Source organism: Nicotiana tabacum, chromosome 7 (assembly GCF_000715075.1).
Source record: "Nicotiana tabacum cultivar K326 chromosome 7, ASM71507v2, whole genome shotgun sequence".
In the NCBI taxonomy this organism is placed as follows: domain Eukaryota; kingdom Viridiplantae; phylum Streptophyta; class Magnoliopsida; order Solanales; family Solanaceae; genus Nicotiana; species Nicotiana tabacum.
Window position 1 is genome coordinate 159,529,893 of NC_134086.1, and position 21,418 is coordinate 159,551,310.

The following is a 21,418-nucleotide window of genomic DNA, read 5'->3' on the forward strand; positions in this document are numbered from 1 at the left end:
AGTACTCAGGGAGATCAAATTCTTCTTCAGATCAGGAACATGACGGACTTGTGTAATAGTCCTCACGACTCCATCATGGTAGTGAACCCAAACTAAGCCAATGCCAACTATTGCACAAGTTGCATTATTGCCCATTACTACGGTTCCTCCACTTTTCTCATAGCTGCTAAACCAGTCTTTTCGGAACGTCATATGCAGAGTGCAAACAGAGTCTAACACCCATTTGTTTCCATAACTACTATTATTATTACACGATGTTGTTAGTACATAATCATTATCAAAATCATGTACCTGTTCAACTGTGGATGCACTCACCTTTTCCTTGGACTTTGACATTGGGCAGTCTCGTTCAAAGTGCCCCTTCTTGCCACAACCCCAACACTCTGTATTCTTCTTGTTCATACGAGACTTTGATCTGTGCTTTGATTTGCTCTTTCCCTGTTGGCTAGTCCGGCCTCTCACAAAGAGCCCACTTGCCTGGTCATCTCTATCTCCTTCAATGTGCCTCCGCACATCACTAGAGTTAAGTGTCTGCCGCACTTGCTCAAGCTTGATAGGCTCCTTGCTATACATCATTGAATTCTCAATATCACGATATCCTGAAGTCAATAAAAATAGCAAAGCACATGCAAGCGTCTCCTCCTCCTTTTTAATTCCTGCAATCTGTAAGTCCATGACAAGTTTATTGAACGCATCTAAATGATCTTGTAACGAAGTACCTGACCCCATCTTAAATGTGTGAAGACGATGTTGTAACAACATCCTTGTTGTCACTGATCGGTCTTGGTATAGCCCTTCTAGCTTTTCCCATAACTGTTTGGCCGTCTCTTCGGTACCCGTACTCACTTCACAAAGCACGTTAGGTGCAAGGGATAGTTGGATTGCACTCAATGCATCCCCTTCAATCTTCTCCTTGTCGGGAGTTGATATATCCTTAGGATACTTTCCGTCAATAGCATGGATTGAACCTTCCCTCCGTAGTAACGCCATCATCTGGATCTTCCAGATATTGAAGTTGTTGCGTCCACTGAATCTATCAATTTCAAACTTCATGGAACTCATCTTTGCTTGTTCTTCCTCCTTGGATAGTTAAAGAATCATGTTTCTCTGATACTAATTGTTAGCGGAAACGTAAAAGAAAGAACACAAGATTTAACGTGGTTCGGATCAAAATAATCCTACGTCCACCAGAGAACAGTTGCCTTTTTAATATTAACAAAGGAAGGGGAGAGTTCTCAATTACACTTAAGAGAATTTCTCTCTTAACTCTCTACTCACTACAATGTATTGTATTATTTTTGGGATGGTTTCTACAAATGAAGGAGTGCATCTATTTATAGAGGTAAATACCTCCTCTTGATGTCATTGGTGACATCAAACTACCTCCTCTTGATGTCATGGGTGACATCAAAGGAGGAAGCTTCCTCCTAGCATCCACACCAACTCTTTCCACCAACTCTTCCAATTGGCATGCCATTGTTGACTAAACATAAACCAACACCTTCAGTATTTGATTATGTTTTTTCATTCTACTTTAGTATTGTTTACTAGAGTTATATTGTTTCTAATAAATTTGGTTCCAGTTTATTATGTTAGAAGTCTGATCTCTAAAGGCTTATTGTCCAGTATTTTATACTGGAGTTCTTTTTATATACTAAATTTTAATCATGTTTATTAATCTAATTTATAATATGCTTGTTTTCATGATTTTGCATAAATGAAATCTTCAAGTAGGATATTGAAGGTGTGTATTTCTAAAACGTTCAAGTTTTCATCTTTAAATTATATGTAATGTTGCTTATATTTTATGTATTTTAATTTTAGGAAGGAGATAGATTATATGAGTTTAACGATTGGTTTTCTGCTGATTGTTACAGGAAAGATGATAGAAATTTTGAGCAAATGATTTCATCCTTTTTGTCTGGAACTCAAATGGATAGGTGTATTTAGGAAATTTTTTGAGTTGGATGAAGTTAGTCATTATGGGAAGTTGACTCATTGTATGTTGCTGTCTCAACTGTTCTATAAGGATAAAAGTAAAATGGTTTTTAAAATTTTTGGCCATGAGGTAGTATTTACATATGAAGATTTCCAAACTATTACTGGACATAAGGTTGAGGCAACTGATTATAACCTTACTGATATTAGAGAGAACCGTTTGAGGGAACAGTATTTCCCTAAAGTGAAGAGGGGTTTGAAGGTAGAGAATTTATTACATTTTATGCAAAAACGGTTTCGATTGCATTATGGTACAACTATTGAAGTTTCTGTTGATGTTGATGTTGATGTCTGTGATGAAGATGCGGTGAAGCTTGCTCAGATTTACCTATTGCAAGTCGTTCTGTTCGGTAAATTTGAAGGTCGGAATATGAGTGACCGTCCTATGAAAATCATTGACGACGAAGAGCTTTGTGCCTCTTATCCATGGGGTTATGTCGCGTAACTTTTATAAACAGAGTAGGAGTATTTTTATCAACAAATTATTTTTATGGTAATGTACTGGCTAAATATAGTTGACTTTTGATTGTGTGGCTAAATTTGATTGACCAACCGTAAAAATGGCTAGTTATAAATTTTACGCCTAATTAAAATATAGTATAATTGGATAGACTGTGCTAATATTAATATAATTTATATAGAAAGTTTAACATATAAGATTTTTAACATCTATGTTCGAATCTCACGTTAGATAGAATTTATGAATTTATTTATACAACATTTTGATATAAAATACTTATGGATCATAAATTTTTGATATTATGTTAAAAATTTCACGATAGATCGATTTTGTATAATTATCTATAATTATGTTTTGGTATGAAATATTTTATGAATTATATAAGGATTTTGTTATTCCTATACACTATTTAAAACTTTATTACCCTTAATGTCCATGTTTAGCTAATTACCTGGCACAAACAAGTTTTGTTTACAAAATATATACAATCCACTTTAAAAGGCTCCCAAATCTATTATTTGTGCCTTCAATCAAGATATTTAGTTACACCTTTTTCCTTCTTTTTTTTCTCTTCTTCTTTTTCCTTATTTTTCTCCAATCATCCATGCTGATTCGGAACAAATTAAGAAGTAGCAAAATTGAAAAACTAAATATAATTATATCTTCCGGACGCCTCCCACTCCCATAACTTCTCATAATCACATCCTTTTCCACTCCATCCTTCTTTACCGATCACTACTCATTCCCTCTACCTTAAAATGTGAGAGTAATTCAAATATAAAATATCAAAAGATAAAACGAATCTATTAATAGAAAAAAATAATAATAGAAGGGGGCCATCAGGAACCAAAATTGATCCCTAGAAGCTTAAGGCTATTGTACGGTCCACATCATGGTTTGATCTTTTCAAAGACCAGATCACATGGCTCCTATATGTGTGTAATTGAGTAAAAAAGAATAGAATTTTTTTTAGAAAAAATCAAAAATAATCAAAGCAAAAAAGTAAGGAAAGGAGCTCAGAAGAGTATATGGGTATGAGAAAATTAACATCACTATAATCAGAGTGGTGTATGACTTTCTCTAAATAAATGTGGAATCAGAAATAGAAGATATTCAAGAAGAATGAAACTAACATTGAACTTGGGTTTTCCAAGAATATTCTTGGTTCTGTTGGGTTTTTTAATAAATTTTTCACACATTATTTCTATCCAGTTGTATACAACTACAATGTCATACCACTTAAATACAAATTTTATACAATATATCTTTTGTATATTTTGCATCTGATTTATACATAGTAAAAATAAATTTTATATAACTAATTATATATTATACAATTTATCTACAACTTATCTATAACTTTCACACATTATTTCTACCCAGTTAAATACAACTACAATAACATACAACTTAAATATAAATTTTATACAATATGTCTTTTGTATATTTTGTATCGGATTTATACATAGTAAAAACAAATTTCATACAACTAATTATATATTATACAACTTATCTACAACTTTCATACATTATTTCTACTCAGTTATATACAAGTACAATATCATACAACTTAAATATAATTTTTATACTATGTTGTTCAACTTTCATACCATAGTTAAATAAATAAAAGAAAAATATATAAACAACAGAATACAATTTTTCTACAATTTCGTAAATATAATGTATATCATGTCTTCTTCTTCTTCTTCTTCTTCTTCTTCTTCTTCTTCTTCTTCTTCTTCTTCTTCTTCTTCTTCTTCTTCTTCTTCTTCTTCTTCTTCTTCTTCTTCTTCTTCTTTTCAATCTGAAATTTAGCCACTCCAAACCATATTCCCACTTGTTTCCGACAATACCCAATCCAAACAAATAATGATTTTTCAAAACCCAAATTTGAATTCAAAGTTTCAAAGCTTTTTAATAGCTGTCAATGGTGGAATTCCTTCTCTCTTTTCCTTTGCTTTACATTACTAAAATTAGGGATTGAGAGATAGAGAGAGACGTAGAGAGAATTTCTAATTCTTTGCAACAACACCCAATTCAAACAAATAATATTTTTTTGGGTGAATTCTCTAGGAAAACACCCAAATCAAATATAGGAATATCGGCTCCTTTACCTTTTTTAGGGCTGTTCTTTGAAGCTATTTTCTTCTTCATTGAAAATCAAGCTAAGCGCAGACATTAATGGAGGTGATTTTTTGAAGAAGAGAGTAAAAATTTAGAATGTTTATGGAAGAAGAGAAGAAATAAGCATTAATGGAGGGATTTTGAGTTTTGTGAAGAGAAAATCGTGGGTGAGTGCAAGATACGTGGGGGAAGGGGGGTTGAGATGTGGAGAGAAAAACGTGGGTAGTGGAAGATACGTTAGAGTGATTTTAGGACACTAATTATTATCATTAATTCCCTTAAAATGTACATAAATGGTAATTGGGTATATAATATGTAACTATAATAAAACTAGTAGGGAGGGTAATATAGTTTCATATAGTGTATAGGAATGTAAAAATCTCATTATATTAAGGCCTTTAATGACACCCGAAGAATATTGTCACGATCCTAAATACCCCGATCATGATGGCGCCTATCACAGTACTAGGCAAGCCAAACCAACATTTACCACATCGAATTCCTTTAATAAAATCATTTTCTAAAAACCAATTAAGTTTCAAAGCTTTCATAAGAAAAATTAAAGATCAACAGAAATATGCGAAAAACAATATGAAATACACTAACACAGCCCAACAATCCGGTGTCACTAGTCATGATCCTCTACATACAACCAAAACACTGTCTAGATAGTACAATATGAGTCTGAAATACAAAACACTACGATAGGAAGGAGGAAGTCAGGGCTGCGAACGCCGTGCAGCTACCTTGCGATCCCCGGTGAAACTCTGAGAGTGCTGGAAGCTCTCACTCTGATGCTCGGGCACCTGGATCTGCACACAAGGTGCAGGGAATAACATGAGTACGCCAACTCAGTAAGTAACTAAAGTAAATAAGGTCCGAGTGCTGTGAAGAGCAATTTAAAACCATATAAGAGTTTTCGACAAAAATATCAAGTCAAAACCATCAGTGCCATGATCAGTTATCTCGTAAAATTTCAGTTTCAATTAAAATAATTTGAAATCATTTACTCAACATTTTTCAACAGAGGCTTAGTGTAAAAAGAAGAGTGGAAGCAACAAAAATATCATAAACGGGCCCCTCGGGCAAGGTATCACTCATAAGTATAGCCTCTCGGGCAAGCCTCTCAGTTACTCGTGACTCAGCTCTCATCAAACAGTACTCACACTCAGCACTCCGACTCAATAATATCTCATAATAATAATAATAATCATAATAACCGTTGCGGTGTGCAGCCCGATCCATATTTTATAGTCGACTACGCTCACTGGGAGTGTACAGACTTCGGAGGGGCTCCTACAACCCAAGCGTCATATCGTTGCGGCGCGCAGCCCAATCCAATATATATATCGATGCGGCGTGTAGCCCTTTCCATATAAGTATTGTTGCGGCGTGCAACTCGATTCATATATATATATATATAATCCTTACCATTAGGTCCTCAACCTCTCTCAGTCATTAACCTCACAACCACTCGAGCATATCAGTGGAAATCAGGGAGCTCAGCCCAAATATTTTTCATATATTAAGAAGTAGAGTGATGAAACCGGATTTAAATAATAGACAGGTAAAACATGACTGAGGATATGCTTTCAAAACAAATAGAGTGAGGAAAGTAGTAAAAATACCCCTAAGGGTCTAAATAGGTCGACACAAGGCCCTAAACATGGCGTACAACCAAAAATATAGTATCAACCTCTAAAATACGGGATATCATAAGATTTCAAATCAAATACGCGGCTTAATAGCCGCTACGAGACGGACCAAGTCACAAATCCCTACTGGTGCACGCCCACACGCTTGTCACCTAGCATGTGCGCCACCTCATTTATCAAAATAATACGAAATACCGGGGTTTCATACCCTCAGGTCCACATTTACAATGGTTACCTACCTCATACCAGATGAAATACTACTCTGCGACGCCCTTTCCTCTCGACTCGGCCTCAACTCGCGTCAAATCTATCCACAATCAGAATTATAACGTCAATATATGCTAAGGAAATGAAGCCCATGCGAAAATAATCAAATTATATAAAAAAAAACCCCGAAATTGGTCCAACCGACCCCAGGGCCCATGTCTCAAAATTTGATAAAAGTTACATCAATAAAATCCTTATCCTCCCACGAGTCCATACATACCAAGAACATCAAAATCGGACCATGAACGACCCCTCAAATCCTCATATCAAAGTCTCCAATCCCAAGCCCTAACTCCCCAATTTAAGCTTCAAATCCCACTAATTTCATGTTTAAACAAGTAAGAGTCAACATAGGATCGAGTTTTAGTTTCAATAATCTTACCTCAAAGAAGTTCTCTTGAATTCCCCCTTCAATCTCCCCCAAGAAGTTCCAAAACCGACTCAAAAATGGTGAACTATGGCCAAAAATCGCGAAAATTACCTTTTAAACATTCTGCCCAGCGATTTAAAATTTCTTTATCACGATCGCGAAAAATGCCTCGCGATCGCGAAGCACAAAACTGACTGCCCTAATTTTAACCCTACGCGATCGCATACAAACCCCACCCGACCGGCCGGGTCGTTACAAATATGGCATAAATTATCAAAAAGTACGAGCCTTTGATCAAATGCATAAACACAGTCCAGAAATACAGAAAAAAGATTCTTGAGACTTAATAGTTATTTTGGGAAACTTACAAAAATGTCCCAAATAAGTCCCAACTTACCAACCTCTAGCCATTAACCATAGACTTACCAAAACTAGTCAAACACATATAAAAATTGAAAACCCAAATAAATAAGGTTCTTTCTCTCCAAGAATCACACGCAAAAATCTCCTTCCATATTTTTAAGCGTGATTAGTAACATTAGATGCAAGGCAAAAAGTAAATTTCATGGACGAGGTAACAAATAAGGTGATGTAATGCAAAAAAAATATATATATACAATATTTCAAAAATCTAAGCAAAAAAGGACCTTTTTCAATGAGTATAGTTGAAATTCATAAAAATATTAAGTTAATATACAAAATTTGAGGAAGATTGGAGGTGATTTGGACTAATTTAGTATCAAAATTCGTAATTAAAATCGAGTTCAAAAAATTCTTCTTCTACACATGTATCACGCATTGTCTCACGTACAGGTATACATGGATATACATGTGATACACAATTGATACAATATGATACATATGTGATACACAAATGATACATAGTATGATACACATTATTTTTTTTTCATGTTCATCTTCTACTTCAAATTTTCAATTCAAAGCACATCAAAACTCCATCAAATCATCCCAAAATTGATATTCAAGCTCCTTAAGATGTACCCAATCTATTATAATAACACCTACTCAAAAGAAAGCAAAAAATTGACCTTTTTTTGGCTACAAATTACTAATTGGCTAATATTAATAATATTTTATGAATTGACCAATTTTTGTAATAAACTATTTATAAATAGACATAGCTGATAGTTTTCCTATTTTCTCCCCACATCCTAAATCAATTAAAGAAAAATTAACCTAGCAAAGAGTTGCATGTACGACTGATTCGGATATATTAGGCTTATCACCTTTTTCATTAAGTTGTATTAAAAGTGCCGTAAAAATTGCACGGCGCCCCCATTTAACCTATACCCATTTTTTCTTTAAAGTTTTAACTTGTACCCACTTTTTAAACAACTTCAGCTCCCTTTCTCCTCCTCCTTCGTCTTCTTCTTCTTCTTCTTCTTCTTTCTTCTTCTTCTTCTTCTTCTTCTTCTTCTTCTTCTTCTTCTTCTGTTGTTATTGGTGCTGCTATGAAACTTCAATTCATGGGGATGATTGTCATAAGTATGTTTATCAGATTATTTAAAAGCAAATTATAAATAACTTTCTAAATTAAGTACGTACATGTATGTAAATGTAAGTCCATTTCCTTTAATTCACATTCTATTTTTTTTTGAATTCAGCTTTATACATTATCAATGCATTTTAACCCGTTGTGCTAAATTATTTATCTAATTTTTATGTTACTAATTCTACTTATGATAAACTTATTATCTGTACAAAAAATCAATTACATGATAGCATAAAACATGCTGAAGTTCAGCAAATATAGAACAAAACTTCAGCTAAAACATGCTGAAGTTCAGCAAATAGAGAACAAAACTTCAGCTACTAGAATGCTTAAGTTCAGGAATTGCAAATAAAAATTTCAGCAAATAGAGAACAAAACTTCAGCTACTAGAATGCTTAACTTCAGCAATTACAAACAAAAACTTCAGCAAATAGAGAACAAAACCTCAGCTACTATGCTTAAGTTTAACAATTACAAACAAAAACTTTAGCACACTTGGTTCATCAATTTTTGTTACTTCAGACCCGTCTACTAGAATGATGAAGTTTGCATGATTGTCTTTGTTACTTCAGACCCGTATGCTGAAGTTACGCGAAAAAATGGGTACACTTACAATTTTTTTGCAAAGCAGGCACTAGCTAAAACGTGAACCCAAAAACGGGTATAGATGCAAATGCCCGAACGCCCCATACTCTAGTATCTTTCCAAGGATACATTCATACAGTCATATTTTTTCAATGAACTCTTTTTCTCGCATACTTTATAGGCGAATGTGTAGACATTGCAGACCAGTTTGTGCTTTCTACGGCAAACAAAATGGGACTTCCCATTTTTCCATTTTTGCTTTGGACTGAAAACGAAAAAGAATCTTCTTTTTTCTAAAAAATAAATAAATTGATGACTAATAAAATGAACAAGCAAATCACTTTCTACTTCATACAGTAAGGAAAACAGAACTTCCTATCCACTTATATATTTCTGACTGAACAGAAAAGAGAACCTCTGTTTTAAATAAGTTGATGACAAACCAGAAGAAACAAGTATACTTGCAAGAAAAATGGAACTTAAGAATATTTTTTGGTCTTTTGATTTAAAACAGAAAAAGTACCTTTTCCAATTCTAAGCTCTAAAATAGATCACCAATGCCTAGAGAAAACTACTACCCATTGTATTTAACATCAAATTTTATCTCAAAATTTTCCTCTAGCTTAATACACGCTGGTTATATCTCTCTTTGCATAACAAAAACTCTCAAAAGATGTATGCACTCATCCTCTAACTTAGGCTGTATTCTGCTCTTCTGACTTGTACTGTATATATTTCGTCAGTCCCCTTGTGATCTATTAGTTCAAAAACTGGGTGAGACATCAAAAGCTTGTCATTCACGGGGAAAAGGCTCTGTCGCTTGTTCACGATGCATTCAGGGATGGAGCTGCCCACAACTTTACTTTCTTATCGACACTGGCTGTGGCCAACACCAGAACTTGCTTGTCACCTGATACATAGTTACAACAACAAAAACAGAAACAACTTAATATTGTTGGACCGTTTGGGGAAAGCAATTGCTGCCATCAGAAACCCTAGCTAAAAGCACCCCATGAATTAAAGCCCTGATGGTTATTAAGCTACAATTTTTTCAACATAAGTTTAATGGTAGCTTCCTCCTAAACCAGTTGGTCCTACTTTTTAATTTTCATTTTCACTCCAGTTTTTCATACTTTTCTCCAGCATAACTATAAGACAGAAACTGAGTCTCATATCTGTACTTGCTAGAATATATAGGAAGAAAATGGAAGATTCAGAGAAGCCACTAAAACTAAGAGGAAGACACATTGAAAGCAAGATTCTAGCGAAAAGAGACCAGCTATTGTTTTACTTAGTGACAAAAGACTTAGAAAGATAAAAGGAAAAAAAGGAAAAAAGCTGATCCACTTTATGACCTAATGTAGACAAGAAATGGAAAAGAGAGAATCACATAATATAAATCTTCTATTTGATAAGGTAAGATCACATAAAATAGAACTTCACTTGGGATTGGGGAGAGATATACCCATTGGAATTTGAGAAGGCGACCATGCCATGTCAGTGATATCACCTGCACAATAAGTGGAAGAATATAAATTTCCAAATCAAGTTAACACAAGTTGATAGCATGGCTGGCATGACTGGGCTACCAGCCACCTTAGATCACCACGATAGTTCAACTTTCCCCTCATTACCTATTAACCTAAGACATCCCCTCTCCATCTCCTATTGACCTAAGACATCATATTGCTTCATACAGAAATCCTACAATGCAAGAAACTATGTAAATGAAGCAGATGTTCTAAGACAAAACTCATGAAACAAACAAGAATAGTAAGCCCAATGGTTCTAACGCAGTGCCTCACAGCACCCTAGGAAAAATGATTCTAACTTAAAAGTATTCATGACTCCTGCGCAAATGCGCAAACCGAAAAAAGAAACACTCATGAGGAATAGACGAGCTATCATAACAATATAGAGCTCAACAGACTGAAAGCTAAGAACTCGCATTATGTGTCACTGAGATTCTAGCTAACACTAAATAAAACTTCGTTGTTCTTTCGATGGGGCGGGGCTGAGAGGATCGAACTTGGAAAATGTTTTTGAAGGATGTATTCCATTCAGGTTCATGTTGTCTAATAGGGAAAAATCAAGAAATTGAACTTTTGCCAAGAACTATAGCTGCTTCAGAATACAGGAAAAAAAAATTCTAGACAGGTTCAACACATACATAGGGATGACAATGGTGGACAGCTTTTGATAAAGGGGCTAAGTAATTTGGAAAGCATACCATCATGTGCCTTTTCAGCTGTGTCCAAAACCTTCCCAGTCTCCGGACATAGCCATTGCATCATTGAACCATGAGTGGTGGCCAATATCTTTCCATCAGGTGATAGACATAAACGATCGTAGTGTAAAGTTGTGCCATTTGCATCCTTAAGGGGAATAGGGAGCACCCTTAATGTCTTGGGGTCCTCGGAAAGATGATAGCGCACTGCAAAAGAATAATGTTGCAGGCAAGTGCCAAAGGAAAATAATTGGACGAGGTAACAATGGTACAGTAACTACTAAGAGCTAGGGAGGGAAAGACATACCATTAATATTCCACACTCTGATGCTACCATCCTTCGATGCAGTAATTATTTGTTCAGAATTCGGGGTAAAGCATAGGCACGTCACGGCACTCTGCACAGAACCCATTAAAATTTTAGACATCAAGCAACAAATTAGCAGCAAATCAAAAAAGAAAGAGATCAATAGCAAAAGTTTATCAAACTAAATGACAGAGTCAGTCGAGAGAACACTGTACACCTATAATAAGAGCAAGATTTCATCCATTAGCTGAATCATGAACATAATGGAAAAGAGATAATCAACAACAAAGTATTTGAAGCTTGAAAAGTCTTTGCTGAAACAGCATATTTCAATTGTTACTCCCTTCAGATTTTTCTAAAATTTCTCCTTTCCCTAAAATATTACTCCAATAATATTTTTCCCCCAAAGTACAAATTAGCACAATGATAAGCCTGTTCACATCTTGTTCACACTAGAACCATCATCAGATACAACTGAATGCAGATCACATTGATCTAACCCTAGAGAAAGATAGAAAAAGAGAAGATGTAAATAGACTTTCATGGCGCAAGAACTTGATATCATGTACCTTATGCCCCTTGAGCTCCATTACCCTTGAAACCTCCTTTACAGCACCATCTTTTGAATACACAATTTCCCAAACCTGTCAACATGATACATAATTCAATCAGGAACTCTTCTTTGATGACATCCAAAAAGCGAGAGAAAATTATGAAAAAATCATTTCCAAGTTGACAAAGGAGCATGACATAAATTGCATCAGGAACTCTTCTTTGATGGCATCCAAAAAGCGAGAGAGAAAATTATGAAAAAATCATTTCCAAGTTGACAAAGGAGCATGACATAAATTGCATAAAAAGAGCATGACATAAATTGCATAAAACTTAAAAGGTCCCAAAACCACACCACATGATATGCAAGCTTTATCAGAATATTTAATCCCCACCCTAAATTTATACAACCTACTTTTCCCTTATAGCTTATTCCAATTTACTTGACTCCCTTGGAAAATGACAAATATCTACAGCCTCCCAGAGTGAAAAATAATACTTAAACAATCTCAATCTCCAACTTTTTCCGGAAGGATTGGAAAGCGTTCAGCTATTCACACAGATTACATAGGAAAATATATTTTTTGGATTCCCCACTGTCTGCCTGTCTGTCTGTCTCTCTTCAATTTACGTAGGCAAACCATACTATTTGGATCCTCCTCCGTGGATGGATGGTGGGTCTACATGGTTCTGAAAGGTGTTCTACACACCATTTAATCATCTTTATCCAAACTTTGGTGCAGCTGCATTTGAGATGACTAGAACCAACTGATGAGCAGTGTCCTAATTTCTTGGATAGATCCACATACGTCCTTTGTTATAACTGGCCTTCCAACAACCACATTGACAAAATCATACATAACAGCCCGACTCACATGCCACACTGCCTGACGCTTGATACAAAACACAATAGGGCAACTGAAAAGAGTGAATCTGTGGAAGTCAACCTTTGTACGTCTCAGGAAACCGCTGGGGGGAAATTTAGCACAGGATATTAGCTTCCACTCTTTGTTTCTCCTATCTACCCTCCCACCCCCTAAACCACTCAAATAATTTTGAACAGAAAAAAGACACTTGAGTTTCTCATCTTCCAATAACTCTTACAACTAACTAGTTTCATAACATTATTTTCCTACTACTTAAACAACATTGAAATTTGACAATAAATGTAAACTCCTGACAAAAGCTTAAAGCAGTTCAGCCTCACAAATGATAAGATTGCAACATCTAACTTCACCTTGACATCAGCAGTAAAAGCTGCAGCAGCTATAAAACGCCCATTGGGAGATATAGCAGCCATATTATTTTTGAGTTGATTAGTGTCAACATTCCCAACAATCTTGCCACTTTTTCCGTGAAAAAGCACAATATCAGTACCTAAAACACCAACAAATACAAAAGCATAGCATTTCAATCATCATTTTGCTCTATGAAAGAAATAGGTTCTTCCACACAAACAAAAAAACAGGAAAGGAAAATTCTGATTGTTAGGATGTTCGTGGATATGAGGATCACAGAAGCAAAATTAGCAACCAGAAAAGAAGAACTACGACACAAAGAGTTATGGAATTCAAGCATTATGAACGAGCTGGTCACACGTCTATGGTCATATCACTAATATCTATCAGAACTCAAACTTAGTATCCACAGTCTAAAGGATTCTTGGAACATCACAACCACATAAAGGTTTAGGGTACACCTTTATGTCATTTCAAATCTATCCACTTTCTTCCAAAAGAATTATAATGTGATTGTGGGATCAGATTGGAATTTTTTTTCCAACAACACCAATTAAAAGCATTGCTTGAAGCAAGATCATTTTTTTAAAACCAAAATTCACAATGAAATCTTAATTAAAGCGATAGAATTTTAAAAGATTTTGCACCATACTATCTTTATCTTAGATTTTGGCAGTTGAATTTACAACAGAAATTTCTCCAAACAAGTCTCTAAGTTACTATGATGATTCGTCCAACAAATACAACAACAAGCAACAGAAGTTTTTATTTCCAGAGCCCAGAGAGAACCAGAAGGGGGAAAAACATGACAAACATCCAAGCCTAAGGTAGTGTTATCAAACTTTATAATTTGGACTAGGTGAAGCACTTTCAACCCAGTTCTATGATCCTCATTTGATCCTACGATCCAGTCAAAACTTAGGATGGTAGGCTGAAACTTGATTTTATGTTTTCTTTTTCCAGATTCATTTTATCCTTGTCTAATAATTTCACATGTAATATATCAACTCATTTATAAAGTAAGTGGTACTATTATATAGTTTGAAGTTGAGGAAACTTTAGCACTTGCAACGAACTGTGTGCGCACATGTGCAAGAAAAACAAATTGTATTGATTTTTCATTCTTATCTGAATTTTACTTCTGAGACTTTGTAACAAGGGAACAAAGTAATTATCAGCACAATGGTAGAGTGTGATTTTTCTTCTCTTCACAGAAACGCACACAGAGCACACCACCGAGGAAAATGCCGGCCGGACATGGATTAAGGTCTTGGACGAGGGATTCAATCTATCGCGCCTTCAGAAAGAAGGGAGTAATCCCTCTTTCCACCTACCTCAGGATCTTCAAAGTCGGTGACTATGTTGATGTCAAAGTGAACGGCGCCGTTCACAAGGGCATGATGTCACCAAGCGTGCTGTTGGTGTCGAAATCAACAAACAGGTTCATAATAAAATCCTCCGAAAGAGGATCCATGTGAGGATTGAGCAGGTTCAACTTTCCCAGTGCTCCGAAGAAGTCAAGGAAAGAATCAAAAAGAATGATCAGCTAAAGGCCAAGGCTAAGGCTATGGGTGAGGTCATCAGCACAAAGAGGCAACCTCAAGGACCCAAACCAGGGTTCATGGTTGAAGGTGCTACTTTGGAAATTGTTCTCTCCCATACCATATGATGTGGTCAAAAATTTGAAGGGAGGCTATTGATTTTACTTTGTTTCTGAGCTTGTTTTTTTCTTCATGTGCTGCTATGCAGTTGAAACTACTAGTTCTTCCCAGCGTCAGTTGTAAAACTCGCATTTTAGTTCCAAATTTTGTTTGCAATGTTAGTAGTTATGGTGGTGAAGAATATCTATTTACTACCTAATTTTTTATGTTGAGTTTGCCAATATTTTTGTTGTTTCAACATTAATTTTCTTCCACACGAGCACTTCATCTGCTAAGTTAATTACCATTTTGTTGTTTACCATTTTCCGGTTGCTATGGGGTTGCACCAAGAATCTGCACTCATCCGTTATTTTTGCGCTGGTGATGGATGCTCTGACACACCATATTCAAGGGGAGGTGCCATGGTGCATGTTATTTTTCTGATTGATGAGACACGAGGCAGCGTTAACGAGAGGCTGGAGGTTTGGAGACAGGCCCTTGAGTCTAAGGGTTTCAAGTTGAGCAGGACGAAGACAGAATACCTGGAGTGCAAGTTCAGCGCCGGGTCGAAGGAAGAGGGCATGGACGTGAGGCTTGGATCTCAAGTCATCCCCAAGAGAGAGTTTCAAGTACCTTGGGTCGGTTATACAGGGGGATGAGGAGATCAACGAGGATGTCGCACACCGTATAGGGGTGGGGTAGATGAAATGGAGGTTAGCATCTGGCGTCCTGTGTGACAAGAAAGTGCCATTGATGCTCAAAGGTAAGTTTAGACCAGCCATGTTGTATGGGGTAGAGTGTTGGCCAGTTAAGAACTCACAGATCCAGAAGATGAAAATAGCAGAAATGAGGATGTTAAAGTGGATGTCCGGGCACACTAGGATGGATAAGATTAGGAATGAAGATATTCGGGAGAAGGTGCGCGTTGCTCCTATGGGTGACAAGATGCGGGAAGTGAGGCTCAGATGGTTCGGGCACGTGCGGAGGAGAAGCCCAGAAGCCCCAGTAAGGAGGTGTGAGCGGTTGGCGTTGGCTGGTACGAGAAGAGGTAGAAGGCGACCTAAGAAGTATTGGGGAGAGGTGATCAGGCAGGACATGGCGTGACTTCAGATTTCCGAGGACATGGCCCTTGATAGGAAGGTGTGGAGATCGAGCATTAGGGTTGTAGGTTAGGAGGTAGTTGATCATATTTCTACTTCCTTCTGGGTGAGAGACTAGCCCGATAGGGTTTTGGCTTAGACTGCTAGTGGTTAATGTTGTGTCCATACTATTTCATAATACCGGGCCTTATTTACTTGTTATTGTTATTGTTTTTCATCTATTTTCTGGTCCTTATGTTGTTGTTACTATTTTTATGATTTCTATTGATGGTACTCATTTATTGTCTTTGTTCGTCTTCTTGAGTCGAGGGTCTTTCGGAAACAACCTCTCTACTCCTCGAGGTAGGGGCAAGGTCTGCGTACTCACTACCCTCCCCAGACCCCACTTATCGGATCACACTGGGTTGTTGTTGTTGACACAATAAGAAGAAATTTATACTGTCAGATGAAAAAAAAATAAAAATAAAAAAAAGACCACCGAGTTCTGGCGTGGAAAGACTTTTGGTGCAGGACTGCAAGTGCTTTTTGGCATTGTAACATTTTCGATCATGATATTGTAGTTAAGGACAATAAGTTAGAGAAGTAGATAATTAACACTTCCAGTAATTAATGATTTCGTGTCTATACCAATACACCCAATTACGAGATAATGCACACAAAATGTTGACATATCAGATATAATGTTCCATGACTTTTTACCTGATTCTCAATGATCTCCTACAATGCCAAGAGGCAGTAAGAATTAAGCATGGCTATTAGAAGAAAATGAATGGAATGTCGGGATTAGAAGGAATTGCTTCAACTGGGAACTTACGAACTTCTTTTGAAGTTGGGACAGTCAAACAACTTAATGGAACTCCTGTCAAGACTCGTATGGACTGCAACTAGCAATGAAAAATTCACTATGAATCATGCTATAAGTCCATGGCCCAAGCAAAGTAGCTTGCTTCAGCTGGGTTTTGTTGCATGATGTCTGTTTAACGCAGAGAAATCTTCAGAGAAAGGGCTTTCATATGTGCAATAGGTAATATTTGTGTGGGTTTAATAATGAAGAAACTGACTGTTTAATTTTGCATTGCATAGTACTAGGCAGACATGTTTTTTAAGATATTTGGTTTGAGGTGGGTCATGCAAAAAACCCTAAAAGTATTGTATTGCTTCTGCAATGAAAGGAAAACTACAAAGCAGCTGACTAAATCTGGATGACAGTTCCAGCATGCATAGTGGGTAGTTTGAACTGAAAGAAATCAAAGATGATTCGAAGAAAAGACTACGGCAATTCAGTATTTAAACTTCACATGCCTTAGTTTATTAGGACAATCGTGTAAGTCTATTGTTGTAAATTGTGAGGACAGTATGTTAGAATTAACTGAAATGTTCGAAAACAGGCCACTGTAAAGGATGGAAAATCTTTGTTAATCCAGCACAAACTTAGTGTTGGTCTTTCGCTGCCTCAATAATACTTTACGTACTGATAAAAATTAAGCATGATAGTCAGGCCAATCACCACTAGCTACAGTATGAAATTGAATAAACCTAAAACTCTGTTATAGAATTCAAAAATCAATATGATACATGACAGCATTCTCATAATCATGCATTCTCCAGCAACAAATATGAAACCATGGAGCTTTTACTATAATTAAGAATCAGGATAGCCATTGAGTTTTAACTCGAGTTTACCTTCAGAACATGAAACAATGATTGTGCTCCCATCAGCACTACCATAAGTTGCTTTGGTACCAACTAGAGTTAGGATCGCTCTCTTGTCGTGAACTTTATGCTGTTCCCATTTGATTTCTGGAAGAGGAAGCTTGGCCTGTTTGGAATCAGTGGCTGCTGTTTTCTCTTCACCATACATGTACAGGGAAGAACCAGAAAAAGCATCGCATGCCACTACAACTGAGGAAGCTTCATCAGCAAATGCAACTGCAGTTGGATGACCTCCAGCAGGCAAATTAATTCTCAGAAACCTGAATAAGATACACCACAGATTAGAGTTAGAAAATTGCACTTAGATTCACACTTAACAATACTAAAGCTTTTACTCGAAGCTTAATAATAACCAAATTACTGTCCTAATAATAATAAGACTGTAAAAATCATACTTAAAGCTTTTGCTCGAAGCATCATCCAACTTGAAGACCCTAACAACCCCGTCACCACAAGCTGCAAGTGGAAACCATTAGTATGGAAGATTGACATCTATCTCCCCCATCCTCCTTCCAAAATATATAAATGGAATGTGAACAACAAGTGATGGAAGATATGCAGAATGTGATTATGTCCTACAATTTAACGCATGTTTTCTTTCATTAAAGAAATTTGTGGATGAAAAATATATTTTGTTAGGGGAAACGGTCTAGACTTGCCCTTGTACTTTGTGAAAAGGTCTAACTTTTCCCTCCGTTAGAAGCTCCACTCATCCATGTCCTCACCATTACAACTTTTTATCTACAGCAGGTAAAGCTCTTTGGAGCGGTACAAAGCTTGCAACTAAATGCTACATCTAGCTTTGACCCAACACGCATTTATATCATACAACTTTTCAGTGATTGTATCAATTGCTTAAAGTTCTCTGGTCATACTTTAATACCTTAACTCTTTTGGAACTTGAATTCTTTCTGCACTGCGTTGTAATACAGTCTTCTTGTGACAAATCGTTTTCCTTATAAAAGAAACTCAATTCATAGCTTCAAGAGGGGGATGTGACACAAAAGAAGAGAATAAAGCAAGACCCCCTCGTGCTAGCTTTAACCTACAATTTTCGGCAAATGGCACCAAGTGTGGAAACAGTAACGCAACCAAAGTGATTTTGACATGAATTATATCTTTCTCACTTTCAAGCACAACTCATTTCCAAGCAACAGCGGTGTGACGGTGTCGTATAAGGTTTTTCCAACAATCATCCTAGTACAATAGCTTTCTTTAGATAACTTTAAATAGAAATGAATGTTTTTATAATCTCACAATTTTTCTAACCATGCACAACATGCTCACGGGACACATATCAGTTCTTCTAGTCTCATCCACATCCACGATGAGGTCTGATTGGTGCAAGCATAATTCTACCATGTGGGTTAGACCAAATTCAACAACGATATAAAAACCCAACATGATAAGTAGGTTGCTCTAAGTAATCTTTAGGGCTTGATTCTCAAAAATTGGAAGGAAAAAAAAAAAGATTGAGCACTATTTGATTAGCATATCAAAGATTGGAAAGTGTGTCCTACAAGGCCTGTCCTTTTGAAAAGGGATCCATCAAGACATTTAATCCTGCAAAAAAGAGAATTTCTCAAAAGAAAATGAAAAGAAAAAAGCTGGTTCCAACATGCATATCTCGACAGATTGACTGTGGCCACAAACAGGCAAATGGAGAGTTGTGCATCTTAGTAGAAGTACAGCGATCATACAACTTGCTTTGTGAGGCTTAGAGCTCAAACAAACAAATACGTAAACCAAAATTACCAGTTGCCAAAGACTGTGCATTGGGTGAGAAGCAAACTCCAGTGACAATATCCCCATGACCTTTTAGAGTATTCAAGTCCAGTGGGTGATGCCTTTTATTTGCATCCTGCAGAGCACAACCAGTACCAAAAATTACTTTCAGTTGACTGGTCATTGAATACACAGCTCAAGGTCATATCTGTAATGAAATCTAGAAACACATTAACTTGGCTAGTTTGTTGAAATATATTTGGATGAGAAACGAAAGTTGAGTTATTTATTCAACTTGGCTGGTCCGTTGAAATATATTTGGATGAGTAACGAAAGTGAGATATTTATTCAAAGTGTTGAAAAGAAGTGACCTATCACAGCAAAGTGAAGCTGTAGAAGGCAAAAACAGAATGTAGCAAAGTGAAGCTATAAAAGGAAGCTAACTCAAATTTACCATACAACGATTGGGGTCTCCAACTCTAATGAATGAAGCTTACATTAGTGGATACTTATATAAGGGGCAAGCATAACAATATCCAAGAGAATGCCATGACAGCTTTGACTTTTTGGTTAACACATCACAGTAAGCTTCCTATTGCAGTATTCACAAAATTACGAGCTCGCCGAGGACTGTAGGTTTGGCTTTTAGTTACTCATTGGACGGACATCATATTCCTAAAACTGTTATTAGGAATTTGCCAATCTCAGGGGCCGAGATAGAGAGTCAACTATGGGTTCGGCCAAACTCAATTCCAAACCTTGTTATCTTGAAAGTCCGTTGAATATGTACAAATTATTAATTTAGTACCCATTAACTTAAAAGAATTATAATCTCAAACCCATAAGCTTCAAATCCGGGTTCCATATCTGATCTCTAACTAGGCTTTGATAAGCTAAGTTTTTTATGCTTTTTCCCCAGCGAAATGCCCCTAATTGATCTTTGCGGATATCCAGCAATAAAACCTTCAACTACTCATAAGAAGTTAAGACTTTATCAAATCCATACGAGATACAACATCTTTGTACTTCTTGGCTGCTACTAGTCCAGCGCTGTCTTAGTGCTAGGGAAGTTACTTGAATATAAGTTTGTTACTTATCCAGGAAAAAAAACTACTCAGAAAAGGTCTGGTAAGTTTCACATCAATCATATGGTTACATTTCATGGCTTGTATCATTTATATCATTTCACAACAATAAATATTTTAAATAATTTAGTAATAAAGAACATCAACGAACCCTAGAGCCGGGAAAAAAAGAGAGAACTTTTGTGTGTGTATATATAGTAAATGTAAGGGATCATTCATACCTTATGATCGGCGGTGTGAGAATGAGATTTGGCTTGCGATTTCTTCAAAGTGTTCTTCTGAGATTGCTGAGGCTTCGAAGCCTTCTGAATTGTCTCCGGCTGGGCGATAGATTCAACCTCCGATTTCCTCTTCTGGAAATAGTTTCCGAACACTAGAAAAGCAATCACGGTTCCGATAATCACCGATACAATCGCAATCGGAAGCATTGAATCCATTGTTGAATCCTGTGAATCTCGAAAATGGAGTTCTTAGACCGAAATTTTCAAGCCAAGTGTTATCAATTCAGTACGAAGCTGCTGCTCGATGCACGTTGAGTGTGTGTACATTCGCTTTATATATTCCTCTCAGCGTATTTTATAAAATTATATATGGATTGGTTTTCTTTTGCTTTTTTCTTTTTTTGAGGAAAATGATCTCGAGTGAGCTTTGCTGTTTATGATTTGAAAGATATACTTCTATTAGCATTTTGGTCTTGGTTTTCAAACTTGTATTAGTGATTGAATGTAAAAGTATTTGGATTATTAATTAAAATAAGCTTTTGTTCGTAGTTAATTTCCTTAAAGAAAACGTTTAAAACTCCAAATACATATTGTATGGGTACAAATTTGACCGACCTCAACCTATGATGAGTACGACA

At 36.3% G+C, this 21,418-nt stretch overlaps 1 protein-coding gene and 1 non-coding gene across 2 annotated transcripts; both read right to left on the bottom strand.

The window, feature by feature from the left end:
• Positions 1-3,470: 3,470 nt before the first annotated feature.
• On the bottom strand, positions 3,471-3,556 carry LOC142162490 (small nucleolar RNA Z221/R21b). Its single transcript, XR_012693751.1, has one exon. It is a non-coding gene; the product is annotated as a small nucleolar RNA Z221/R21b (small nucleolar RNA).
• A 5,889-nt stretch (positions 3,557-9,445) lies between these two features.
• LOC107795466 (uncharacterized) lies at positions 9,446-21,121 on the bottom strand. The gene is made up of 10 exons (XM_016618110.2): positions 20,781-21,121; positions 19,505-19,610; positions 18,145-18,205; positions 17,720-18,009; positions 13,296-13,435; positions 12,076-12,150; positions 11,507-11,597; positions 11,203-11,406; positions 10,438-10,482; positions 9,446-9,882 (listed from the first exon to the last, which is right to left on the bottom strand). The coding sequence occupies exons 1-10, from the start codon at positions 20,994-20,996 to the stop codon at positions 9,797-9,799; spliced, it is 1,314 nt and encodes a 437-aa protein (XP_016473596.2). The 5' UTR covers positions 20,997-21,121; the 3' UTR covers positions 9,446-9,796.
• Positions 21,122-21,418: the final 297 nt, after the last annotated feature.